This window comes from Gopherus flavomarginatus, chromosome 19 (assembly GCF_025201925.1).
Source record: "Gopherus flavomarginatus isolate rGopFla2 chromosome 19, rGopFla2.mat.asm, whole genome shotgun sequence".
Classification (NCBI taxonomy): domain Eukaryota; kingdom Metazoa; phylum Chordata; order Testudines; family Testudinidae; genus Gopherus; species Gopherus flavomarginatus.
Genome location: NC_066635.1, coordinates 25,071,216 through 25,098,328, shown reverse-complemented (window position 1 = coordinate 25,098,328; position 27,113 = coordinate 25,071,216). Strand labels below are relative to the sequence as shown.

General features: G+C 48.5%; 1 protein-coding gene across 1 annotated transcript in view; it reads right to left on the bottom strand.

Annotated features, from left to right (window-relative positions):
- PRPF8 (pre-mRNA processing factor 8) overlaps positions 1-23,850 on the bottom strand; it is a 29,155-nt gene extending 5,305 nt beyond the window's left edge. The window contains exons 1-35 of the mRNA XM_050929286.1: positions 23,733-23,850; positions 23,094-23,204; positions 22,120-22,288; positions 19,795-19,959; positions 19,481-19,699; positions 18,551-18,763; positions 18,157-18,282; positions 17,971-18,076; positions 16,480-16,670; positions 15,982-16,101; positions 15,706-15,895; positions 15,260-15,379; positions 14,768-14,902; positions 14,526-14,655; positions 13,885-14,081; positions 13,587-13,793; positions 13,327-13,490; positions 12,812-12,938; positions 12,447-12,639; positions 11,845-12,032; positions 11,324-11,562; positions 10,144-10,290; positions 9,623-9,833; positions 8,680-8,796; positions 8,349-8,596; positions 7,928-8,107; positions 6,451-6,586; positions 5,669-5,838; positions 4,007-4,136; positions 3,611-3,757; positions 3,079-3,239; positions 2,147-2,338; positions 1,193-1,430; positions 795-923; positions 17-130 (exon numbers count right to left, since the gene is read on the bottom strand). Coding sequence (XP_050785243.1) covers positions 17-130; positions 795-923; positions 1,193-1,430; positions 2,147-2,338; positions 3,079-3,239; positions 3,611-3,757; positions 4,007-4,136; positions 5,669-5,838; positions 6,451-6,586; positions 7,928-8,107; positions 8,349-8,596; positions 8,680-8,796; positions 9,623-9,833; positions 10,144-10,290; positions 11,324-11,562; positions 11,845-12,032; positions 12,447-12,639; positions 12,812-12,938; positions 13,327-13,490; positions 13,587-13,793; positions 13,885-14,081; positions 14,526-14,655; positions 14,768-14,902; positions 15,260-15,379; positions 15,706-15,895; positions 15,982-16,101; positions 16,480-16,670; positions 17,971-18,076; positions 18,157-18,282; positions 18,551-18,763; positions 19,481-19,699; positions 19,795-19,959; positions 22,120-22,288; positions 23,094-23,193 — 5,619 coding nt within the window. The 5' untranslated portion in view covers positions 23,194-23,204; positions 23,733-23,850. The remainder of the gene's footprint in view (positions 1-16; positions 131-794; positions 924-1,192; positions 1,431-2,146; positions 2,339-3,078; positions 3,240-3,610; positions 3,758-4,006; positions 4,137-5,668; positions 5,839-6,450; positions 6,587-7,927; positions 8,108-8,348; positions 8,597-8,679; positions 8,797-9,622; positions 9,834-10,143; positions 10,291-11,323; positions 11,563-11,844; positions 12,033-12,446; positions 12,640-12,811; positions 12,939-13,326; positions 13,491-13,586; positions 13,794-13,884; positions 14,082-14,525; positions 14,656-14,767; positions 14,903-15,259; positions 15,380-15,705; positions 15,896-15,981; positions 16,102-16,479; positions 16,671-17,970; positions 18,077-18,156; positions 18,283-18,550; positions 18,764-19,480; positions 19,700-19,794; positions 19,960-22,119; positions 22,289-23,093; positions 23,205-23,732) is intronic.
- Between the last annotated feature and the right edge of the window lie 3,263 nt (positions 23,851-27,113).

Below are 27,113 nucleotides of genomic sequence, written 5' to 3'. Positions count from 1 at the left end.
GTATCTGATCCTTTACCTCAAGTGGGTCCAGCATGCCCTTCCTGGTGACTATGATTTGCTTGGGCTGCTCCTCCACAGGGAGGGAGCGAATCAGGGCAGCCACTTCCTCAGCAGTCTTCCACTTGGCCAGCTACAGAGGAAGACAAGGTTAGAATACGATTGCACACACCACCCACCCCTTCACAGGAGAAAACAGCCTGACCTTTGGGGATAAGAGGAACCCTTGAGTAAGCACCACAGCGTGGGTCAGCACAGTGAAATGCTCCTGTTAATGAGTGGGCTGGGCAATTACACCATCTCACTGTGCTCCACCAGCACATCCCCGGTCCAGCTGGGGAAGTGAACTGATTATAAAGCCTAAGGGGAGTCAATTCAACCAGTCACTTTGTCATGAACCCTCTCAGCCTCATGTCACTGGCACTCCCTCTGTCTGGAAGCACAATCCACTAGAGTAGTGTTGTGAGTGAACTACTTGCCAAGCCCTGGTGCTGGTGGGGGAAGGCAGACAAGTGTGGGTTCCAGCCCGTGGGCCCTGCTTAGGAGTGCGGGCTCTTTACACCCCCAAAAAGCCCAGAGCTCTGACAAAAATGCACCATTAACAGTGAAATCAAGGAGTCCTGTCCTATAGTAGAGATTGGGCTTAGATCTCACTTTATTGGGACTTCCCAGTGCTCCAGAGACCTATCAAGCTCCCACATGGAGGAGACTCCTGCTCTCTGTTACTAAACAAGTCTCCGGAAGTAGCTAGAGTGATTCCCTGGTCCACTGTCCCCCACACGGTCCCTGGCTCCTACCTGGCCCAGACGCTTCTGTCCTGCCCACACAGAGGTATGGATAATTTTTAGGAAGAGCTGCCCAGTCCTGGGATTGAAGATGAAAATGGCCCCATTGATGGGCTTTGTGGTCAAGTTCCCTTCAAAGGTCTGGAAAAAACACCAAGGTGAAAATGCTAACGTGAGCTGTATCTGCTGGGACCAAACAGTGACAGGACAGCGAAAACCTGTGTAATGAGTTCTGGTTCCCAGCCCCACATAAATGTAACAGCTTCTGTGTATGCACTGCACAAACTTCCATGTCCATTAGTTCCCAGGCTCACCAGAATCCAACAGATTACATCATCCCTGCCCCCAGACTCCCCCAGGCACAGTACGTTAGACAGCCCTCCTTCCTATCCCCTCGTCCCTGCGCTCACCTTGTGAATGGTAACTCTGTACACATTGGTGTCATCTACAAACCAGATGATCTGATTGGAGAAGAGTTCCCCATAGTTCTGGGAGGAGAGATAGGGTTCTGTGGGCTCTGATGAGTAAAGCTGCAGCCCCTTGCGGATACGCTCCCTCAGTACATACAGTGCCGGATTTGCCTTCATAATCTTGGCCATGGCCTGCTGAATCAGAGGCTTGCTTCCAGGGAACCAGTTCCCATAAGCACTAGGGAGGAAGCAGCACAACACTGGGTCAGTAGCAGATTTCATCACAACAACAGCTCAAGATCTGAAAGGCAGCAGCAGCCTTTACCCAGAAAAGAGGCTTGGAGCACTGCCCCTCCCCACACGGGCAGGAGCAGATGCTGCAGCCATCAGCACGTCCCATAGCGGAGATGTGGTCCATCTCTGGCCCCAGCACACTGCTCTCCTCACAATGTCCTTGGGAGTTGTTCATTTGGCTACTCCTCCCTTCACTTCCCCATACAATGAAGGGGGGCGGGGGGGGGGCCACAAAGAGCACAGCAGTCCCCAAAGCAGCTGCTCCACTGGTGCTGGGGACCCCAGGGAACTGGCCTGGCCTTCAGAAACTGCTCCCCGTTCTGTTAGTGAACAGTTAGCACTATAGACAGACATGGCTCTATCTTTCAGGCCCAGAGTGAGCCTGCAAAGAAATCCCCCAGTTAAGAATGCAAGTGATCCCGTGACTGGGCCAGTAAAACTGATTTGCTGTGACACAACCCACAATTATTAAAAACTTGGCAGTTAGCTAGGTCTCACCCCATTCATTGTGTGTATCCTTCCTGCGCCACCCCCTCCCTCTCTGCTACCCTTACTGGCACAGAGCCTGTTCTGTTTCTTCTGATGCATACCCAAGGCGCCATCAGCACTGTGAAAGTTTTGGCAATAAAGACGTTGCAGTCTCAAGGCGAGGGGTCATACCTGTGCAGATTATAGGCCAGGTCAATAGCAATGAGCACGCCAGTGGGGGAGGGGTAGATACTCATGTTGTCCGTGGTGTAATCCAAGAACTTGGCTCTTGCGTATCGCTCAATGTCATGAGAGTCATAGTCGCCCCACCGCAGCTGGATATCAATCCAGTATTTCTGAGTAGTGGTACTGTCCATCACATCCCTGGGGAGTAGAAAAGAAAAACGGCCATTAACTCCTACCTCCCAAAGGGCAGCTGCAGCCAGACCATGCTGCAGTTGTGGCATCACCACCCTTGACAAATAGCACTTACTGCCAAGTCTCAGCACTAAAGCCAATTGTTAATTATGCAGAGACAGTAAGACCCAAGTTTAGGGAAACTTCATTGTCACATTGGTGCAGAGATGCTTGATGGGACAGTGATCTGAAGGAGATCAGCCTCAGTTCCATATTGGCTCAGATCAGGAAGAATTGCTATTGGTCTTACATTTAACTGGAAGGGGTCATGACCCCGAGGAAAGTATTCGGTGAGGGCTGAGCCACATGAAATGTGGGGTGAGGTGCACCTGTAAAGGGACTGACTCCAGTACATATCTTAGGCCTCCAGGACAGCAGGGTCACCAGCAGCACTACATTTAGTGCTGTGGCTCCTTCAACGTTGAGTGGTAGAAGTGAAGTGCTTCAGGGAGAGGGACAGCAGCAGAAGTGGCACACAAGATGCTTCTGGCCATGCCCTCTCTAGAAAAGTCAATGCAGATGCAGAGGAGGAAGAACATTGAATGTTCTGGACCAGGGCCACAACTGTTGCCAAGTCATGGCTGGTGGGCAGGCCTCTGTCCTACTAGGAACTCAAAGAGACCCTTGAATGCTTGAGGGACACGGGCTCCATGCTCATTGGCTCTGCACCCCACAAAAACAGGGAGGAGAGACTGGACAGCACTTACTTGGAGTCTGCAAGCAGCGATGGCCGTGACACATTCCATTTATAGGAGGCAAAGAGGAGGATATCTGCACAGGAGGAGTTCATCTTATAGGACTTCCTGGGGTGAATGGTCTCCTTCTGCACGGTCTCAATCTCTAGAGCATCCAGCTCTTGATCGAATACCTGGGGAGACAGCAATCTGAATGAGGCAGAGAGCAGTGCACAGGAGGGCGGGAAGAACCCCCACCCCAGCAATAGCAGCAAGCACAGCACCAGTGAAAACCAGCTGTGTCCTCTTGCCATCTCCTTCTGCATGAGGTCACTGGGGGAGGTACAGCCCTGTTGTAACTCCCATAGCAGAATAGATGCTAAATGATGGGATTTCCCTGGGCAATCTCCACTGCAGGTGGGAGGCTGTTGTAGGTTAACCCCCTTTTTCCCCCAAAATTGGAAAGTGGCTTTCTGGGGGCACTGCTGTAACAAAAGGCCTCCTTCAAGCACTGCAGAAACAGAATTACACACATCTGCACCCCCTTCCTCAATGCCCCACTCACTTGACACAAATCCATTACAATGCTCTCGTGAATCTTTTGCCACAAGTGGGCTCGGAAGATCTGAATGAGGGAAATTTTCAGTGTGGGGATCTTGCCATGCATGAAGATACCTGTCAAATCCAGTTGCACCTGAAACCCGACATACACCTGACAAGAGAACAGCAACCATGAGAACATGTCACATCACAACCAGCCCCAGGCCTGGGTGAGCCCAAGATCAGAGGATGAAGCCAACTGCTGCACTATGGAGACAGGTATTTTTACCAGTATTAGAATATGAATGTTACCCTTTAGAACGTGCTTTGAAGGACAGTGAGAATTAAAGAACTTGCCTCAAACAACTCATCTAATTGTATTCTATAGAAATACAAGTCCATGGAGGAGGACTTTACTTACATTGGCTCTGTTAATTGTAGGAGACCACCAGAGGGTGAACCGTCTGTTGGGGATCTGGTTCAAACCTGATCTTTGGGCATTTGTCAACTTCTTCCACTTCATTGACTCCTCAAAGCCACTGGCCTTCTCCCTGAAAGGAACAGATGCAATCAGCTCTGTAAGAAAGCTATCCCTTCCCCGGGAAGGGAGAGTGGCTTAATCGCAGCAAAGACCATACATAGCACAGAGCTGGAAAATGTATGGCTGGAAAGGGCCTTGAGAAGTGCATCAGCACAGGGGGCTGGACTAGGTGGTCCTTTCAAGGCTCCTCCCAGCCTTGCATTTCTAAGATTTTATAATCTTGTCCATCCCCCTGCCCTGAGTCAACAGTGTAACACGGCTGTAAAAAAGTAAATATAAAATTCTGGGATGCATTAGCACTCTACTCCATGCTGATTAGGCCTCAACTGAGTACTGTGTCCACTTCTGGGCACCACAGAAGAGCAACAAAAATGATTAAAGGTCGAGAAAACACAACCTATGGGGGAAGATTGGAAAAACTGGGTTTGTTTAATCTGGAGAAGAGAAGACTTTGGGGGGGGGGGGGGGGGCAGGAGAATAGTTTTCAAGTACATAAAAGGTTATTACAAGGAGAAGAGAGAAAAATTCTTCTCCTTAACCTCTGAGGATAGGAGAAGCAGCAATGGTCTTAAACTGCAACAAGGGCAGTTCAGGTTGGACATTAGGAAAAAACTTCCCAACTGTCATGGTAGCAAAGCACTGGAATAAACTGCCCAGGGAAGTTGTGAAATCTCCATCACTGGTGATTTAAGAGCAGGTTAGACAAACATCTATCAAGGATGGTCTAGATAATACTTAGTCCTGCCATGAGTGTAGGAGATTGGACTCTATGACCTCTCGGGGTCCCTTCTAGTCCTACGAGTCTAGAAGGCAGGATCAAGAGTACCTAGACCATCCCTGACAGGTTCTTAAAATCCTCCCATGATGGGCATTCCACAATGTCCCTTGAGAATCTATTCTAGTACTTTACTATCCTTAAGAATTAGAAAGTTTTCCTAATCTCCCTTGCTGCAGAATAAGCAGATTACTTCTCATCCTACCTTTAATGGACACAACCCTTAAAACATTCAAAGATTTAGCAGGTCCCTACCTCATATTTTCTCCAACCTAAACATCCTGTCCCCACTCCATCCCTTTTTAAACTCCCCCTTGCCCCATGAGGTTTAGAAAACCCGACTTATTTTTGTTGCTTTCCTGTGGACTCTCCCCAATTTGTCCACATTGCCCAAAACCGGACAGAATACTCCAACCAGAGGCCTCACCAATACGAGTAGAGTGGAACAATTGCCTCCCGAGTCTTAAATAAAAAAGACTCCTGTTAATACACCCCAGAATACTAGCTTTTTTTTTTTTTTTGCAACTGCACTATGTTGTCTCCATTTGCGATTCACTATAACCCCAGATCCTGTTTAGCAGTACTACTGCCTAGACAGTTATTTCCCAATTTGTATTTGATTTTTCCTCCTTAAGTGCAGTACTTTGCATTTGTCTTTGCTATGCTATAAAAAGAGACTGTGTTGGGGGACAGGAGTAGCATTAGCACTACACAGGAGAGAAGTTTTCTGCAGAAAGTCTTCAGTGACTAACAGGGTCTTTCCTCACCAGAAGAGACCCTCCCAGGTTGGGAAGTAGGTTCCCTTGAAGAGGGTGTGCTCCAGGATCCCCTCCACTCCACCCAGTGCTTGGATCATATCTGTGCGGTAGTTGTTCAAGTTCCAGAGCTTCCCATCATGGCGCTGATGTGTCCACCAAAAGGGGTTCTGTTTCAGAACCTGTATACAACAAAAGAAGGATGTCAGTGCAAAGAGGCTCTGCACCCCGCCCAGCTATTTAACCTTGCAGCACCCACACTGGAGATCTCACTAGAGCTAGGAACCAAGATGCCGGTGTTAATGAGTAAATTAGATGCCCCACTGGTGGAAAAAGAAGGGCTGACCCAGAATGTGAATTCACAATGGACAAGTCAGCCTGGATTCAAAAAGATGTTTAATGGCTTTCTACTGGTCAGTATTTTAAAAGCGATAAACAGGGAGAATTCACATTAGGAAGCCAATATTTTGCAAAGAATGCCACTGAGTCCACACGCCGATTCTTAACATCTGGTCACTCAGCACCACACAGAGCCGTGTTCCGTATGCCCCTGCGTACTCCCAGCAAGCAGAGTGCTGTTTAAGGACGGGGCAGCTTACGTTTCCTGACGTTTTTCATAAAGAACTTTAGCAGTCCCAGCTTACAGGTCTAGTTCCTTCCTAAAGCAGAGAGACCAGGAAACTACACCGGCTATAGCGCAAAGGGGAGAGGAGAAATAGGTTCTCGACCAGGGCCGGCAGGTGCCTGCCACCCAGTAAGTTTTGGAGCTTCCAAGGGCAATTCCCTGTTGGTACCTGGTACTGTTTGAAGTCTGTCCTGACCCTCCAGCCTTTATCATAAGCAAGGGTATGCCGGTCTTTCTGGAAGAGGGTATTAATGCGAGGAATCCCTCTGTCCCATGAGTCCTCTAGATCCTCCAGAGTCAGACGTCTTGAGAGAGAGAGAGAGAGAGAGAGAGAGAGAGAGAGAGAGAGAGAGAGAGAGAGAGATTTCAAAAACAATGGATTTAAGCCCAAAGACTCCAGCCAAATAAGGTCCTAGCTTCAGGAGATCTTAGCAAGGGAGAGGTTTCTGCTACGTAAAGCATCTGCAGGTTCATAAAGTATCTGCTGTAGGCTACTATGATCAATAAAATTTGGACTTCAAAAAGCTGCCCCAACATTTGTACCAGTGATCCATCCTTGTGCTGTTGCTTCATGATGAAAAGAGAGGACACTCGCTAGCATCAGTCCTTTCACCAGAGCCTCATGTCCCAGTGTTTCTCAAATGTGGCCACTAGGGCCTTCTCTTGCAGTCACAGCCATCTGAACTGTGATTTGGGAGGGGCGCAGCACAGGAACGGGGGTGCACAAAGCTGTGGCCCCTCTCCCAGGGATGCCAACAGCGGTGGGTCCCTGCCCCCCTCCAGAGAGAGGGACTCTGGAGGTGCAGGCAGCTGGCGAATTCCCCACTTTTCCAGGGGTAAGGTAGGCTGGCTTCGGCCATAGGGCTTTGTTCATGCAGCGGCAGGCTCTGGTTCCAGGCTCACCACCTCCAACCGCTGCATCCCTGCCCACCTCCCCATTCAGGGCTTAAATTTGCCCTGGGGCTTATTGGGGAAGATTAAGTCTGCTGTGAAAATTATTAACAAACATACAAATATCACTTTCCACAGTAGAAGGACTTATCAGCTACCAAGTTTAAGAAGAAGAAAAAAAAAAAAGCTCAACCAATAAAGCAAAAAAGCGGAAAAAAAAACAAACCAAAAAGACAAGACCATGCAAAGCGCCTCATTTGTGTTTCTGTTCTGTTTAGGGCCAGTAAAGAATAGAGACAACTGTAAGTTTTTTGTTACCGAGCCTGAAAAAACCCTACATAAATAAATTACAATGATTTTGATATGTATATGTACATATTTTTTTCCCTCGAAACTAAGTAAGTATTTTAGGAAAAATTGTCAGCATGGCCATCAGTAAGAGTTGGTGGCCAAATTCTGAGGCCACTAAAAAATTTGTTGTGCGAATCCCTGCTCTAGACTATCTTTCTGCTAGGAAGCGTCATCCATGTCCCAGTTACCTTGCAGAGGCTGGTCCCACAATCTCCGGGAGATGGAATGTGCCATTACAGAAACCCAGGGGTGCTTGGCCCTTAAGAAGCCTGGGCTCAGCAGGGCCTTTACGCTTGTAGCTAAGCAGAGTTTTGAAGGAAAGCAGGGTCTCCAGGATTCTGCTTACACATCATTCCATACTTTGCCCCACAACTAACCCATCTGAGTGCAGAGTGGAAACACACCTGTTCTGGGCAATAGCTTCCTGCCTCTTGAGGGCGTATTCTGCCCACACTCTCTGCGAGTCAATGAACTCACTCTCCCATGGCTGGATGTAGCGGTACAGATTTGGGATCAGCTGGTCTTCCTCATGGCTCATCCCTGAGCGGAAGTGAGTGATGCCAACATCTGTCTGCTTGGACCATCTGTAGCAAAGAGGCAGAGGCAACAAGTGAGGGAGGGTGGTAGATTGGTCATGGCTAAGTACACCAAGGTCCTGATGGAGATGACAGACCCCTATAACAGGGCACAAAGGTTAAGGTACAGGGCGGAAGGTCCCAGTAATACCCTACAAATCCTGCCAGAGCCCCCAAACACTAGTGGCATTCTTGGAATAATTATTTCCCTTCCCATTCTCAGAATCTTGCACAGAGCAGCGTGACTCACCTCAGGTCAGACTGGGGGATAAGAACATGGCCCATGGACAGCATGCCCAACCCCCCCAGCTCTTTGGGAGTGTAGAATACCACGGGCGGGAAGCGGCTTGGCATCTTGGAGTTCAAGCCGATTTTGATTCGGGTCTGAATCTTGTTCTCACACTTCACCAGCAGGTCAAGAAGCTCCTGCGTGTTCACAACAGCCTCCCGGAAATATGTCATCAGGCCAATCAGGGCTGTGTTCCATTTGTTCACAATCTAGAGACAAAAGCAAAGGGTCATCATCTCAGCAACTCCAGCCAGTGCCTAAGGATAGCCATGAAAGACACCCTCCTTGTTACCTTTGTGAAGGTTGTGGAGCCGGAGGCCATGAGTATCTGCCTCACTCGGTTGTGAAACCTCTGCATAGACTCATCATCCACACGCAGAAAGCACTGAGCTGTGCGCTCCTTGGTCACCTGCAACAGCAGCACATGGACAATCAATTCAACTTAACTGGGAGTCCCCTATCCAACAAACATAATGAGGTGATTTTCACCCCTCTTACACCATCACTGAAAGGTATCACAAACACCCGCTCTCTCCAGAAAGTGTAGGGGAGTGGCGGTGAGAACTTTAGACTTCTCTGCACTCATACTGCTGTTAAGAAGTTACCTTTCATGGCACCAGCACAGCTTCTCTGCTCTTCAGTTTTCATGCCCACCCACTTTCTAGTTCGCACCAAGATCCATTAACAGACCCTTGATCTCTTCTGACAAGAGCTAACCCAGTCAGCCACTTGGCTCTAGCATACGCACTAAACACAATTAATCATAGCAGCCGATGCTCTAGGCCAGAAGTGCAGAACCGACAGCCTGCCTGCCAGAGAATTTCATAAGGTCTGCTTCAACACAGTATACTAATGGCCGAATCATTACTGTCTGTCATCATGTTTACATTATTTTAACTTATACACTTGAGTAAACAGACAGGTTGTTTTTATGTACAGCATTATCTAAATACATACAAAACAAGCTGAAGTTAAAATAGCAACCAATACAGATGACTTTAAAATCTTATTAAAACATGCAGAATCTGTTTGACCCCACAAAATTTATTTGGCCCTCCTGAATAATAAGGTTGGGTACCACTGCTGGCTACCTCTGTTACCGTCTCCAAGGGCAGCATGAGCCCAGCAAATCAATTCTACTCAACCCACATTAATGCAGGGCATGATCACCATCCACTCTGAGCCCTGCTCTGGGATAGATTGCTGTTCCCAAGGCTGCCAGCCACTTTCCCTACCTCATTCTGCAGGTTCCACACACCATCCTTGTGGGTGAACTCCTCATAGCTGGTGCGGCACTTGGGTAGGATGCGGCACTCAAAGCCACACATGTTGAACAGCAGGTTGGGATTGTCCTTGCTATAAACAGATACAAAGCTGTTCTCCCACTGCACTGTGGTGACTGAGCGAGGCAGGCGGTTCTTAATGTCCCAGAATACAGCACGGCCACTGAAAGGCAAAGAACATAGTATGAGCCCTGGCTGACAAGGCATCCAATTAGTGGGGTGAAACAGAGACATGGGTTAGTTCCTCAATCTCCCCCTCCCCCGCAGCACAGTATGAACACAGCCCATCCCACATCCAGCACCCCATTAATAGGGATTACAGCATGAAGCTCTGACAGATCCAACACCATCTTTCCCTGATGAAGGGGATGATGCAACACTAGCTAGGGTTATCCTACAGTTGCCAGATTTCTATGGCAAAACTGCCCATGCACCCAAATCCTCCTTGATGCTCCACATGTCAGATGACTTACAGATTCACATCGTGTTTCATGAGCCGCATCCGGGCATCTCGGGGCCAGCATTTCTTGTTGTTGTAGCCCACAATGTTCTCATTGTTGGGATCTGGATGCTCTGTCAGGTAGCGCTGTATCAAGTCCCTTGCCTCATCTGCTGTGAACCTGGAAATTCATATTAAGGGAAGAGTGGGTTACAGGACTGAATTCACAGGGCAATCCCCATTCAGCCTGGGCAGGAAAGGAGAACCCCTGAAAAAAGATACAGAAATTGCATTACCACAGACCAGGGGTAGGCAACCTGCGGCACGTGAGCTGATTTTCAGTGGCACTCTCACTGCCCGGGTCCTGGCCACTGGTCTGGGGGGCTCTGCATTTTAATTTAATTTTAAATGAAGCTTCTTAAACATTTTAAAAACTTTATTTACCTTACATACAACAATAGTTTAGTTATAGTTATATATTACAGACTTATAGAAAGAGACTTTCTAAAAATGTTAAAATGCATTACTGGCACGCAAAACCTTAGAGTGAATAAGTGAAGACTCGGCACAGCACTTCTGAAAGATTGCCAACCCCTGCCATAGACAGTACATGTCATGTTCTTTCATGCATGTTTCTGTGACTAGACATCCAGAGGTCAGTGCCTGCTCACTGAAAATCAGAAAGGCTACACCCAGCGCACGCTAAGCCAATTTTTTAAAAAATGTGGTTCCTTGCAGAGCTATGGACCTGCCATGCCTGAGCTTTGAGAAGACAGTTCACTTACTGCAGCTCAAGAACATGAATTCAAATGGGTCCAAAATCAGCTTTACCAAACAGGCTGAGAAAGAGCAAGAGGAATCTCAGCCAAAAGGGTCATTTCTCAAGGTGTATAAGCTCCTTTTAAGAGCTTAAAATGGAAGTAGCCCTGACATGCGACATGATTGCTACTGCACTGCACCGATGGAGCAGGATAAAAGCTTCCCTTGTCTCAATACAGCTGGCTAGTCCATAGGGCAGTATTCCAAGAGGCAGAACATACCACTGCACCAGCCACTTCAGTCCGTCTGCTGGAATGGAGCACTGATATTCCTATGTTTGGCCTGGAGAAGAACCAGAGCCATTGCCCTGTGGATCAGTACCATCTCAGCTGTACCTTCTCTGCTGGCACATGAGAGCAGCAGGCAGAGAAGGGAAGGCACCCAGTGTCTCCTACCTGAAGAAGATGTGAATGCGGTCAATGTATCTGCAGAAGAGGCGGATGGGATGAGCCACCTCAGTGGCAATATCTTGGAAGCTAAGGAAGTCATTTGGCATCTGTGGTGGGCCGGCCATCTCGCTGGCTCGGTGAAGGCCCAGCACCAACAGGTCCATCACCAGCCCATAATACTGAACAATGAAGGAAGCAAACTGCAACCCCCGAATAATCCCGTAGGAGTTGGTGTGGTTCATGTCCTGAGGAAACAGAAGAGAGCTGTGAGACTGACTCAGCTATGCCCCCACAGACCTTTCAGCAGGGCTCTCACTCATCTGATGCAATTAAGTTAATGGCAGTTCAAGGGCTACTCCAACAGTCACTCTTGAGCAGAACTCTGGTAGTGCTCTTAGCTCCCCAATCCTTCAGCCTGCTCCACTGTCACCCTGGCAAAGTCACAACTTCCCCAAGGAGATGTGTAGACAAGGGACAACTCTATAGCCCTCCCGCTCCTTCCCCATTTCCCACAGGCTAATCGTTACCTTGTAATTGATCACCACGTTGTTCTTAGCTGTCATGTAGTCAGCAATGTTATGATCAACGATAAGACGCAAGAGCCTGTTGAGCAGCGTCAAGTCAATTTTCTCATACATCTTCTCAAATCGGGACTCCAGCATCACATTACATTCACCCTCACATGTTTCCCAGACATCCTGGAGATTGTTAATGCCTGAGGCAACACAAAAAAGCCAGTTTCACCATCAGCAATGATGCTGCTCCCTCACTCCATTAGCACCATCTTAGGGAGGGACAGAACATTTTCAAGCTCTCCACTGTCACTCCCTTTAGTCGGCCTAGTCTTTTATTGAAGAACCCTAGAGAAAAATGGGGACTAGGGAGGAATACAGCAATCAGGAATCTTCAGAGAGGGTGCCCTCACTGTGTATAAAAGGTGTTTTTAAATTTACTGAAACACGTTTCTGGCAGAATATAGAGCTACTGTGCTGAAAGCAAGCTACACACTACTAAAAGGACAGACAGACATTTAAACTACTTCCAAGGGGACACTCTAGGAATAGTCAGCTGACCCCCACCTCCACCCCAAAGAATCCTACCTACATGCAAGACAGATGCCTACACTGACCTTGGCACCATTTGTATACCAGCAGTGGAGGCGGTTCAGTGTCCGCAGGTTTGATCCAAGGAGGGAAGAGTCTTCGCTTGTCAGCCTCATACCACAAGTACTGATCCAGATAGGCATCTGTAATCTTCTCTAGGGGTTCAACATCGTAAACAGGAACCAAGTGACTGTAGAGGTCCATGAACTCAATACCAACCTAATCAAGAGGAGACACCAAGCTGGCTCACACTTCGGACAGGCAAAGTAAGGGGTTGATCCAACAAGATTCCAGGTGCAAATTAATCTCTACATGAAGAGAGGTAACTCAATCCTAGCACTCTGAAGATACTGCTAGTGGTCTATACTCTGGCTCTAGCCAAGACATTTACCTCTTTAAAGGCTCTCTGAGTCAGAAGGTGTCGTTTGATTCTGGACAGAGCTTCATGGGGATTATCATACGCCTGCTCAATAAGACCCAACTCCTCTCTCTGCGACTGATTCAGACGGGATTTCACACTGAAAACAAAGAATTGCTCCTATGTCCAAATGTTGATAGACAGAATGACAACTACTCCACGACCCTCAAGGGAAGATTCTCCACAACCAGACTGGACTGTAAGGCACCCTCTGATTACAACTCCTCCCATATGCCCCTGTTGCACACAACTCCTACGAGATGGCCAGAACCCGTTCCCACCCATGAGGAGAACCTGTATGAAAACTCAATAAGCCGCACTAAAAAGCCTCAATAATACGGTATATGCTGGAGCCTTGATTAGTCTATCAAGAGAACCTACTATCGTGTTCAAGCTCAGATATAAACGGATAACCAACAGCTTCAAGGGCATTACCCAATGCAGCTATCAGGCCTTCGGCAGCCAGTAACACCCTTTCCTCTCCTTACCTGTAGGCTTCCTTCAGCCTTTCCAAGGCCAATATGAGTAGCTTGGTGTCATGCTTGTAGGAGAGCGGAGGGAAGGGGATGGGTGAGAACCTCCTGCTTTCCAGCCAGTGCACAGTGGTGGTATACACTGCGACAGCCTCCTCCGCAGTGATGTAGGGGCCATCCTGTAAACAAACCGCAGCAGCTCTGTAAGCAGCCATCAAACCCCACTAGAGAAAGTCCCAAGCTCTGGCCACCCCTAGCCAGCATCCTAGCCCCACCTTCAAATAATTATGCTGCCTCTCCTGCTCAGCTTTCAGGTAAAGCCTGGTCAGCCGACCTAGGTTCTTCTTGCACACAGTCTTGTCCACAGTGGCACCCCGACGGATCCGCTCTCTGTTGTAGTGAGCTGTGTTAGTCCACCAGTCAGCTTTTGCTTTCACATATCTCAGGATCATGTTTTCAATAGGAGTTGGCAGCCCAGGAACCTGGGGAGGAGCGGCAGAGTTAGGGAAACAGGAGTTCTCCTCATGACTGACTGAAATTAAACTGAAGAGAGAAGCTATGTGAGGTACTTGCCTTCCAGGGGATGTTGGCTTTCCAGCACCTCCAGGCCTCACTCAAGTGCTGCAGGATGGTCCTAGCTTTGTTCTGCTTGATCCCCTCCGGCATCATGTCTAGAATGTCATGCATAACTGCAGCTCTCAGCTCCAGGTCAAAGTGAGATTCCACACGCTGCTTTGTTACAGTCTTTGCAACGCCCTTTGAGTGTCGGCCTGGAAGACAAAAAATTCTTCAGGAACCTGGAGACCAACTGGGCAGTGTCACTTTGCCTCCCATTGTGAGAGCCACATGCAAAAAAGTGCTACAGAAACTCTGTAGCACAAGACAGCTGGAGTTCAAGCAAGTGGAATAGAAATGAACTGCACAAACAGCAGAAGTGAAACACCCACAAGACCCCAGGCCACTGTGCTGAGGGGAGGACAGTTAATAGGCTATGGGCTTCACAGAGAACTCTATTAAACATCAGTTCCATTGGGAGTCTATATGGGCTCCTGGGAAACTGACGTTCTCTGAAAAATTAGTGAATTGCTCTCACGCCCAGGTTCCGTGTTAAGTGCTTTTCTTGGACAAGGAGGCTGGAATTAGAGCCGACAAGGAAACAGCATTTACCTTCACCAAAGCACCCCTTCCATCTCAGTTTCACTTATTGCACATACCTTCGAACTGCCTGGCCAGCAGGTTGCCCAGCCACCGCTCTAACAGTGGAGTAATGCCTCTCATGAAGAACAGCCATACCCTCCAGCCTGGAGCCCAGAAGCCACAGCCGGGCCCCTTCCCCACAGGCCCCTGAAGAAGAAAGGCACAATAACTGCATGTTACTTAGTGACATTCCAGGAGGCCTCCCTTCTCACACAGCAGCATTGGGGCAGTCACTAATGCATGGGGAAGCAATACTCACAGTGTTAAATCTGTAGTAGATGAGATGCTTCAGGTCCTTGCACATACGAATCTGCCTCATCAGTTTGTACTTGTACCTGTACATTCCAGTCAGCTGTCCCACATGGGCAAAGATGTACTGCAAGCCATCTGCCAACTGAAACAGTGCGCACGATTAGGAGATGGCAATGCACAAGACCCAGAGGCACTCTCTGGAAGCCATGCTCTTTACTCCTGGCAGTGTAAAGAGTGCACTGTGCTGAGCAGAACTCCTGTGGGTCGCTCAGCCCTCACCACATGTAAATAAATCAGGAACTGAAGAGGTGTGATTAAATTGCCTCCGTTTGAGCTATTCCTTAACTGAGCTTCAGTCCACTCCCAAGCCTCTCTCGTACTGCTCCAATTGCTTCTCCAGGGTAGTACATGAGTCAATGGCTCCACTTCCACAATCCATAAAAGTTAGCCACCTGTTCCCCTCACCCAGCCCGACCACTTATTACCAAATTAGGCTCACCTGAAATGCATCCACATTTCCCAGTCTGTACTGGACATGGCTATCCACCACCAGTTTGGTCAAACGCAGAACCTCTCGGCACAGATGGAAAGCATTACCAAAACGAGACTTCTTTCTTTCCTGGGAAGGGAGTGACGAGGGTACAGGGATTAGAAGACATTGTTATGTAGTGACCAGGCAGCTTACAGTCACTCAGACAGTTTGCAAAGTGAATAGCTCAGGGACAGCAACAATGGCCCTTATATAGCATTTTACCTCAAGGCACTAAACAAATAAGCAGCTTCAAGTAAACTTAACAGGTTTGCTATCTCATGCTGCGCAAAGACCACTAAAGTTGTTGCTACACTAGCCATCCAAGACTTTTACCATAGAGATTCCTGCAGCACTAGACAGATTGACTTGGGACTGGAGATCATCACTCCAGAGGGGAGGACATGGACTAGTACCTTGGTGGTGAGGGTCTTGACTGGTTTGAGATTGAAATTGTAGTCCAGGTGGAGGTAGTTGAGGTTCTTCCTATGAATTAGCAAGTTCAGCATATTGTAACCCTGGCGGCACACTTGCAGGCCAACCTCCACCCAGTCCAGCTTTGTTGACTGGAAGAACTTTGTTGCCTTGAAGGAGCGGAATAGGTACCTGGAGATGGGGAGAGAACAATGGAATCGGCTGCATCCCCAAGACAAACCAGAGACACGCTCTCAAGGAAACAGGGCATCACTTACCTCTTCTTCTGAGCCTTGGGAGGTCTGTGCTTGAGTGCATTTAGAACATAGTACTTCAGCAGCTTCTGGTAGGAGACCCTCACTTTCACTGGCTGCCCTGCTGGGCAGTGCTCTCGATACCTGAGGACAAAGACCACAAACCTCAGAGCTCCAAGGAACACTCATTCTCATTCCCCAGATTGCAAGTGATGTCCTTCAGAGACAGCTAGCCAACAGAAAGCTTTGCAAAGTCTCCAGCAGCACTGTTACCACCTGCGGCTTTTTCTGCATCACCTTCAACATACAGAAATAGGCTGGATAGGAAACTGTGCTATTCAGACCCTCTCTACACAAACTTTCATGCTTAGGAGAGCAGCACGGCCCCAGTACCTTGGAATCCAACCAAGTCAGATTCATCAAGGAGCTGGAAACCGCACTGGTTCCACTCTTGTGCAGCAAAGATATCTCCCTTAATGCCGCAGGCACTAAACTACCAATGCCTCCAATAAAGTATGTTACCAGTTCTTGACCAATGGGATGTCTAGAGCTCTGCGTGTCCTGCCAGATCGTAAGTTAAAGGGTCGAGGGGCCCAGAGCAGTGCAATGCCATTGGCTGTGTTGTCCGTGTACAGCGGCGTGTCCTTCAGGAAAGGCTCCACAAATTCTGGTAACTCAAACTCTTCATCATCATCAGGCAAGGGTTCCTGACTCTAGAGAGTGGAAATCCCAGACATAATCAGCCCCACACTTGCTTCAGCTTAATCTCCCAAAAATCCTACCCAAAACAATGGAACAGGCATGGCTACACAATGGCAGAGGAACAGCATGAGACTAACCAACAGTGTTGACTAATACAGGGGACAATGCAAACTCTACATACACACTGATGGTCTCTGAATCAACTCTGACCTCAGGACACAGATCTAGAGCTAGTGGTAACTCAAGGGAGAGGCCCATTCAATGCACAGCTGCACTCAAAAGGGCTAATAGTTTGAAAACGTTTTAAAAACAATGGGGTGAATAGATGCTGGCTGTATTATACAGGAGCTAAAGAACACAAGTGTAACACTACACACATCAGTGGTGCATCTACACCTGAATATTAGGATCAGGTTTTGGTTAACTCTAGCAGTAGAAAATGCCTGGAGAAGAGCAATGAGGGAGATGGCGAAGGAAGAAGTCAGTGAGTGGAGATTTCTCCTGTGGACAAGAGTAAGAGGAGACATGATTGTGGTATAATCTATTTATGTATTAGGCTATGTCTACACTACAGCCAGGATAGAGGTTCTGAGACTGATCCACCGACAGTCGATTTAGTAGGTCTAGTGAAGACCTGTGAAATCGACAGCAGATCGCTCTCTGGTCAACCCCTGTACTCTTCCCCCAAAAAGAAGAGTAAGGTAAGTCGACTGGAGATTCCCCCCACCCCATCGACCCCCTCTGTGGTGTAGACCCCACGGTAACGTGACCTAAGGAATGTCGACTCCAGCTACATTATTCACATAGCTGGAGTTGCATAACGTAGGTGACTTACCGCAGTAGTGTAGACATACACTTCTTCACTAAGGCTAATTTGGTGTCCCTGCTCTCAAGTGCTAGGATGCAGCAAGAGGATCCTTGAAAGAGAGCCAACAAGTTTAAGTGGAGGAAAGGAAACACTTTACACGCTATAAGTTAAGTTGTGGAACTTGCAGCTGCAAGATATTACTGGGGAAGAATAGGATTCAGAAAGGGTTAGGGATTTATATGAAAGATCTAGTCTCCAGACTCATCTGCAGTGCCACAGAGCGAGTGATCCTCCTGCTTGGAATGACAGGTCTGATCTTGAGCTGAGGTCAGCCCTTTCATTGAGGAGTTAAGTATCCATGCCTGTCACTGTCAGACAAGGTTACCACACTAAGCTGAAGGCCCTACTCTCAACATATGGTCTGTGCTAGATCAAAAAGACCCTCTTCCATCACTCCCAGTGCGGTGCATCCCTGACTCATGGGCACTCGAGCAGTAACTCACCTTGACAGAGTGCCTGTGAGAGATGGGATTGATCAATGGATCAAAGTAAAATGCTGGCAGGTCAGGATCCTCTGTTTTAATGAAGACCACATTAGGAGTGTGATACCTGCAAGATACAAGTATTAGAGCATCTTATGAGTACAGCAACTTCTCCACACCCCTGCCGGCAGTGGACACTGTACTCACCAGGTCAGGTGCACATGGTGCGGTAGGTTGTTGTACAGGTATGGGAAGGCAATCTTGTACTCTGTCCTGATTGGCTGTCTGATGATTATTTTATTGATGTCATTGAATTCATTCCAATCTTCATCCCTTAAATAAGAAGAAAAAATATTGGTAAACGAAGTGCAAAATGTGGCAGGAAGGCAAAGGTCTTAGATCAAAGATGCAGGGCAGTGTCCCCAGATACCTTTCTAAACTCCTTCAATACAGATTCAGACTCTGAAGCAGCATATTACGAAGACCCGCTGAAGTGGCATTTAACCCACCAACATTTCACTTGGGGAAGAAAACACATTGAGGCTCCACCCCCAGACCAGGCAAGTACTTTTTCCCCTTCCCACCAAAACTCATCACTTACTGCAGATTAATATCTCGGACCAGAGGCTCGAACTTGGGACCCCCAGGAATAGCCATGTTCAGAGCCTTGGAAGTGAAGAAGGCCTTCAGATCAAACAGGTAGAAGTAGTTGTCATCCACAAGATCTGTCAGCAGCTGATTAGCTAGCCGGTATAATGTGGACATCATCGGAAGAGTGAATTGCCACCGCTGATACGTAGAACCATTCACATACCTGCGAAGGGGACAATGCACAGATCAGCACTGCAGGGCTAGAAGGCTACAAAGCAGCCGACACCCATCCCTCTCCCCATCCCCTTTACAGGAAATGGAAGTGAAACAGATATTTCACAGGTTTCTCCTGAACAGAAGCAAAGGTTGCATGGCTATTCAAACCCATTGTAGACAACCATGCAACTCCACCTGCTACTGACCAGGTGCTAAACTCAGTTCTCTCCCCCCAAGACAGCTTTCCCCCTAATATTCAAGCTTTAGGCATGAATATTTGGGATCGCGGACAGCAGTCCCAGGAAGTAAGTAATATTACCGAAATTTCCCCCAGAAAACGTAGTCAGCAGATTAAAGAGCTTCTGGCATGCTCTAGTCAAGCATCATGTACGAAATTCCCAGTGTCCTGGTACGGCTGACTCAGTCCTTCATGCTTCCAGGGAGATAAACAATGTTTCATTCAGTTCACTGTGCAGAGGTCTTTGAGAAGAGACCTTAAAATCTCAGGCTTGCCCACTCTGCATCAATACTGAAGGTCCCAGAACAGTTTTCGTAAGAGTAGAATTTGCCCAGGTGTCCTTGGCAAAACATCTCCCCACATTTCACAAGCCATCTAATGTCCCTCTCTCCAAGGCTGCACAATTCTAGGCTGCTGTGTACAGAGTTTATACGATGCTTTGGAACGCTTTACAATGAAAAAGTGCTACCAGAAAAGGGTACCCACTTCCTGTTATCTTTCAATGGCTGGTGGTCATAGAACCAATCCAGGACAGGGGCATCTTCCTCTGGGTCCAGCTCAAGCTGTATTGCCTCCAGAGGCTCCACATCCAGGATGTTGTCAGCATAGTCGAGAGGCGGCTCTTCATCATCAAATGGGGGAAACCTCATCCTTTTGAAGTGACGCCTGTCTCTCTTCTCTCGTCTCATCATGATCCACATTGACCTGGGATGTACCAAGAGCATTAGATATAGCCTATACTGCAGATTCAAGAAAGATCAACCTGCAGATCCCAATGTGTGATTACTGCCAGTGCTTACCCCCACTGTGAGATGTAGACTGGTTCTATAACCCATGGAATCTCATTCACGAAGGAGATAGCACCAGTGATGTGGTACAAGACCGGAACATCTCGGATTTGTTCCCAGGGCATTGGCATGTTTTCCAAGAGCTTTAGGACAGCATGGGGCATGTACTTCAGGGCACTGCAAAAAAAATCACTTGAGTTAGTTTCTTATAAAGTGACAGTGACCAGTCTCCCTCCTTCTTACTGAAACCCAAATTCAAGCTAAGAGGGCACTGAAACTAGATGTTTCACAGGCCTCTCCAACTAATATGAGATTACAGCGATGTCAGAGGGTGGCTAGTCACTAGACATCCCTGTTTTACATCACACAGGTAAAAACAGAGCTTTCCTGCAGAAGCAGTTTCAGATACAGTGAAGGGGTTAGTGCTAAAGCAACAACCCTCATATAGTCATGTGCCCTTATTGTGTACAGTAACCCTGAGCTGGGGCTTTAGAGAAACTGTTTAATTCTATGGTGGCTGCCTAGGTTTCTCTTTCTTAAACTTAATAGGCAAACATAGTGGTCTCCCCTCTCTGAATAGCTAGAGCTCCAGAGGACTAAACAGCTCATTTCTTATGTAGCTTTCACTGACAATCAACTGAAGTCAGACTTTAAATGTGTGTTGGCTCTTCTTCCAGCAGGGACAGTTTGCCCCATTTACAAACCCTGTTATGAGAGCCCAAATGGCAAGAGCTTATAGTTTTCCAAGTCACCGGAAATGATCAATCCCAACTTCAAGGCAATTGCAGCTCCTTGTCTTTCCTTCCAGTGTATCCGCAGCAGAGAAGTTCCCATGGGGAACAACCTGTTTGCCTCTTCTACACAGAATGCAAAATGTAGTTTGAGACTTTCTAAACCCCAGAATGCTCTGGCTCACCATCATTGCTTAGACACGCCAAGTATGCACGAAATTCACTGGGGAGACTGGCAGTTAGTTGGGCAAGGGAAAGAGGCTTAGCACAGAGGCAACTGGGACCAGAATTCTGTAATGCTGATGAGGTGCTCTGGCGAGGACAGAGAGAGGAGCTAACTAGCTGATCAAAACATTCATTGTGATGGTCAAGACATTGGCACACTTCCAGAAAGCCCATGGTAAACTAGGATATTAATCAACCTAGTGATGGAGAAAGAGAAAATCCAATATCTAAGAATTACTATGCATTCCTATGGTGATAGGTAAACTTGTGATAGGGAACATACAACTACTTGCATCTCTAGAACTTGCTGCTTTATTCCTGTGAACTGCCTTCCAAAATTAATGGACCATTTATTAGGGTTAAACTGACCTCACACTTAGTAAGGCAAAACACGTCTTTTCATATATTTATACCTGCTCTTGCATTTTCCACTCCATGCATCTGATGAAGTGGGTTCTACCCCACGAAAGCTTATGCCCAAATAAATGTGTTAGTCTCTAAGGTGCCACAAGGACTCCGTGTTGTTCCATCCAAACACTGTTCTGCTATGGATCAGCAAGGAACGTGTTTGCCGATCGTAAAATAGTTAGGCCAAAACACTCACCACAATGAGTGAACTATCCAATTCATCTCAACACTCTGCAGGCTGCCTGCCGACTCAAGAACTCAGACATTAGTTACATGTGGTAGATTTTTTGAAACCAAAAGCCATTGGGCTGTAAGTATTTATTTGTATTACTGTAGCACCTGAGCACATTCAGGAACCAGGACCCCATTGTGCATACACAGAACAAAAACATGGTCCTTCTTTGAGACAGGGAATCAACAGCTTGGGGACACCGCACATCCACAGAAATTCATCTTATGAATTACTAGGGACTCTGCATATGGAAAGGACTTAGCACTGGATTACAACCTGCTAGGACTGGCCCCAAGTCTGAAAGGCAGAGAAACCCATCTCCTGCATTTGGATTATCCAACCACTGTGTAACTAGCATCCTTCTCTCTTCCTTCAAGACTTTATTATTATTATTATTATTAAAGAAAAGAGCTAATTCTGCACAGTTGCATTTACCCAATAACTCAATCGCCTCCCCATCTCCCACTATTGTATTTCTGTTCCACTGAATCCTTAGTTAGCTCACATAGTCCATCTCCCAAGCACTTTACAAGAGCTCATACTGTAGCATTCTCTTCTATGCACACAGTTAAAACTGAAAGCTCTCCATGGAAGGTCTCATCTCTCTCAGTGGTCTCTACAGACTAGTGGATACCTGTGGCATTAGTGTAGTGTACTGCTTACAATACCTGTATCATGTGTGCCCTACCCACCACCCACCTTTCCCTGGACATTAATTAGGATGCTCATTGCTCTCCTCACCCCAAATAAACCCGTTTGTCATGCCGAAACTTCCTGTTAGTCATGTCACCATGGTCCCGGATAATTTTCCTCACGTGTTCTGGGGGCATGTCCTCCTTCTGGGCATCCACAAAACCAAACTTCCTCTTCTCGGCATATCGCTTTGCCTGCAGCTGCTGCCACTTGCGGGCTACACAGACAAAAACACACACAGTCCATCTCAAGTCATTGCACTAAAACATAAGAGGGTACTTCAAACCAACATAAGCCCAAAATTATATGGCTAAATATCCAGAGCTCTACTAGCAAGTTAATGCAAACAGTGTTTTGTAGGGGATAAAAAGCTTCATCTTTCAGGGTTTATACCATGTCTAACTCCCACAGATCAGAAAAGGCTCTCACACCTGCCTACAGTTTCATTCTTTCACATTCCTCTGAGCTATGTAGTGCTGGAGACAGGACATTGGCACAGATTGACCTTAACATGATCCAGTCTGGCAGTTCTTTGTTCTAGTGCAACCACAGGCTTCACATTAATATTCACCTTGTGTTATATTGGCCCTGGTGTATATCCGCTGTTGATAACAAAGGGCTGCAGGTCATCACACACTAACTGCTGTGATTTTAGCTGCTATGTTGTCTACTCTGAACAATGTTAAGCTAACTGCTAAAAGACATGCAGCTGACAGCAGCCTTTTTAGGGCAGTTCTCACAAGTTGTAATAAAATAGCGGGGAAAATCCAGCAAAACAAAGACAAGGGCAAATACTCATTCATCACAAATAAAGTGAACTGAACAATTTAGTGAGCAGAATACAATGGCTGACAACGTAACTTAATGATACAGAATTCTCATTGGGGTACAGAGGCTACCTGGCCTTTGGATGGTTGGTACAAGGATCTAGGACTTCTCGGTCAGGCTGCCAGGACTGTGTGCCTGCACACACCCCAACCCCACAAAGGCCCTGCTGTGACAAATTTCAATAGCTCCTGCACCTTTCTCCTGCAGCTTCTCTTCAGACATGTAGTCAGGCAGCGGAGCCAAGGGACTGGGCACCGGGGGCAAGCCCCCACGGTAGGGAAACACTCCAGCCATGGAGAGGCAGGCTAGGGACCACAGAGAGGAAGGAAGGCAGGCTCAGGTCAGGGTCTGTCACAGAAGAGAAAGACTCCTACACCCCACAACCCCCTTCTTCTCCCCACGCGGCCCTGGGACAAATCCCGTTCCCCCTTTCTCCGCGTGCGCCCCAGGCACCCCCCCACCCCACTCCCTCTGCTCCCCACGTGCCCCTAGGCACATCCCCACCCCCTTCTTCTCCCCATGGGCCCCGAGGAGAAATCCCACCCCCCCTTTTCTCCCTGCGCACCCTCCAGGTACCCCCCGGTACCCCCACAACCTCATCCCCTTCTGCTCCCCACGCGCCCCCACTGACAAATCCCGCCCCCACCTTTTCTCCCCGCGCGCCCCAGGCACCCCCCCAACCCCACGCGCCCCCAGGGACAAATCCCTTCCCCCATTTTCTCCCCGCGCGCCCCAGGCACCCCCCCAACCCACCCCACCCCCTCTGCTCCCCACGCGCCCCCAGGGACAAATCCCGCCCCCCTTCTTCTCCCCACGCCCCTCCCCCAGCGGACCTCTCTCCTTTCAGGCTCCCGTGTCTCGCCGCGGCTCCCCCACGGCCTCTCTCGCTTCCGCCCGCAATGGCGGCTCCGGATCGTCGCTGCCGCGCTCCAGGGACCCGGATGGGCTCAGCGGGACGGGACACAAAGAGCACAGTGACCAATCAGCTCTCGGGCTGGGGACGGATAGGCTCCGCAGCCTATCAGAATTTACTAACTGGCGAGAAGGTGGGTCGAGACACCGGAAAGGGCGGGACTAGCTGGGTCAGGCAAGTGGATATTCTTCCGGTCGGAGATCTCCCTCCCCCACAGCTTGCGTAGAGCCACGCCCCTTTAGGCCACGCCCCTCCGTGCGTGGATGGCCGCTTCTTCGAACCCGGAGGCGTTAACTCGGGATCCTAACGATGGCTCCGCAGATGGCGCCTCTGTTGTTTTGCTGCTGCTCATGCGGGATTGGGGGGGGGCACCCTATCTACGACCCCCCATTGCCTCTTCTATGAGAGGAGGCTGCCAGGCTCCTAAGGGGTGTCAGAAGCCTTCAGTGCTATCCCCTATCCCACTGATAGCCAAGCCCCCATCGCAGGGGTGGGCAAACTACGGCCTACAGGCCGGATCCAGGCCACGAGACATTTGAAGCAGGCCCACAAATTGCACCACACAACTTGGCCATACTCTGCCTCTCCCAGGGCTGGCTTTAGGCGATTCAACTTGATTTGCCCGAATCACGCCCCACACCACTAAGGACCCAATGCTGATGTGCTGCCGAAGGCACCGGCAGCCAATAGAGCTGCTGCCAAAGTCCCACCACTGTCTTCGGCGGCAGCTCTTTCAAATCAGGCCCTGCAGTGCCTAAAGCTGGCCCTAGGCTCTCCAGCCAGGGTGCAGGGTCAGGGTTGCACCATGTGGCTCCAGGAAGCTGCAGCATGGCCCCACTCTGGCTCCTACATGCTCCCATGGGAGCTGCAGAGGTGCCTGCAGATGGGGCTGCGTGCAGAGCCACCTGGCTGTGCCTTCGCATAGGAGACAGAGAAGGAACCTGCCGCTCCTTCTCAGAGCCTGCACCCCGGAGCCTCTCCCCATGCCCCAACCCCCTGCCTTAGCCCTAATCCCCCTCCTGCTGTCCAAACCCCTTGATCCCAGCCTGGGATCCTACACCTCAAACCTCTCATCCCCACCCCAGAGCCCACACCCCCAGCCAGAACCTGCACGCCTTCCTGCACTTCTTCCCCAGCCATGATCCCCCTCCCACCCTCCAAACCCCTCGGTCCCAGCCCACAGTACCCTCCTACATCCCAAACTGCTCATCCCCAACCCCATTCCAGCACCCACACCCGCTCCAGTATCCCAACCCCAATTTTGTGAGCATTCAGAGCCAGCCCTACAATTTCTATTCCCCAGTGTGTTTGCCTACGCCTGCCCTCTCAACATCCCTAGCGCTGGGACTCAGACTGCCCTGCTCTTAACAAGAGCAATCCTACTGGGTCATACCATGGTCCATCTCGCCCCAGCTCCTGTCTTCCCACGGTGGCTACTGCTAGATGCTTCAGAGAGAATGAGCAGAACAGGACGATTATGGAGTGATCCATCCTTTATTGTCCAGTCCTAGTTTCTGGCAGTCAGCAGTTTAGGGAAACCCAGGGCATGCGGTTGCATCCACGACCATTGTGGCTAACAGCCATTAATGGATCCATTCTCCATGAACTTAGCTAATTGTGTTTTGAACCCAGTTGTACTTTTGCCCTTCGCAACACCCCTGGCAAAAGCTCTATAAGTTGACTGTGCAGTGTGTGAAGTACTTACATTATTTGAAACAAACAAAAGGATCTCTTTTGAGATGGGGTGACTAGAACTGCACACCATATCCAAAATGTGAGTGTACAATGGATTTATACAGCAGCATTATGATATTTTGTGTTGTATTATCTGTGCTTTTCTTAATGGTTCCTAACATTCTCTTAGCTTTTCTGACTGCCGCTACCCCCTGAGCAGATGCTTTCAGAGAACTATCCACAGTGACTCCAAGATCTCTTTCTTGAGCTGTATCAGCTAATTTAGACCCCATCAGTTGGTATGTAAAGGCAGTTAGTGCCCCTCAGAGCAGCTGCCCTGTCATCATCAGTGGTTTGCACTGATATGTTCAGTATGCATGCAAACATCAGAGGCAGGAAACCCATCCCTGAGACTGGACCCCATCTCCCATCCCATTGTGAGTTTCAGCCTTAGGACAGTAAGCCAGGATGAATCAGACAGTTTCCTACTTGATTGAGTAGCCCAAACAGAAGTTGGGCTTTCTGAATTATTTTCACTCTACAGTCAAGCAGCTGCATGAAGAACAAAGGAGGAGTACTGGCCAACCCAGTAAACAGGCAGGTGGCTGCATGCTGGAGCCTTTGGGGGCACCAACAAGACCTTTAGAGGTAGACCTAAATGCAGACTGTCTGTTGCAATAATAAAGCCTAAAAGTAACACGCAAGGTACACCTGTGAGGGGTAGGGGTTGTCACTTTAATCTAGCTGCTAAAAAAACTCCCAGGGCCCTAGGTGCTTAGAAAGCTTCCTGAACACTCCTGTATGGTGCTGCTGCCTCTGGTGCTATAATCCCCTAGGCCAGTGTGTAAGAATTATTTTGCGTGTGGAAACTGGGGGATGATGCTAGGGGAGGAAGATGCTGCATTGTGAACAAGACAGGGGCTGCAGGTAACCAAAAACTTTTTGGCTCAATTATTCCACATAAACAAAAGGGGTCTGGATCTGTCTCCCAGCATTCACCACTAGGGCATAAGAGTCTTGGCACAACCCAGAGGCAGATCCCACAAGATGGATGCATGCAACAGTTCCTCCCAGAAATGTCCCATACAGAACACCCATGTGCAACGGTACCTACCAGAGCCAGAACCCCACAAAGCATATGCAGAAAGAAAAAAAACCCACTTGACAGAACCACACCCATCTCCATAAAACTGCTCTTGATAGCCCAGCCCCTGTGGAACATACAGTATTGCACCCAAGAGAGCAGCCAGGCCCATGCAGAGTGCCCAGGTGCAATGGGACTTGCCCATAAAACCAAGCCTCTCAGAGCCAGGTACTTCTAGAAATTGTGGCTACAGTACAAGGGTCACACTTCCCACACCACTCCAAATGCAGCAGAATAGTTCATAGGCCTGGCATTAGCATTAATCATTTTACAGCAAACAAACACTGGAATTATCCCCCAAGGCTCACTGAGAACAAGCACCGCACACCTGTTTTACAGTTATTTTAAATATATTATCTTGCCACGCCCATGGCCTGTTACAAAAGACAAATAAGATTAATATTTCTTAAGCCCACAGAACACTGTGACAACCTTCTTAGCAGCAGGTCCTCAGCACACAAGGTGCTGAGCACATTAGAAAGG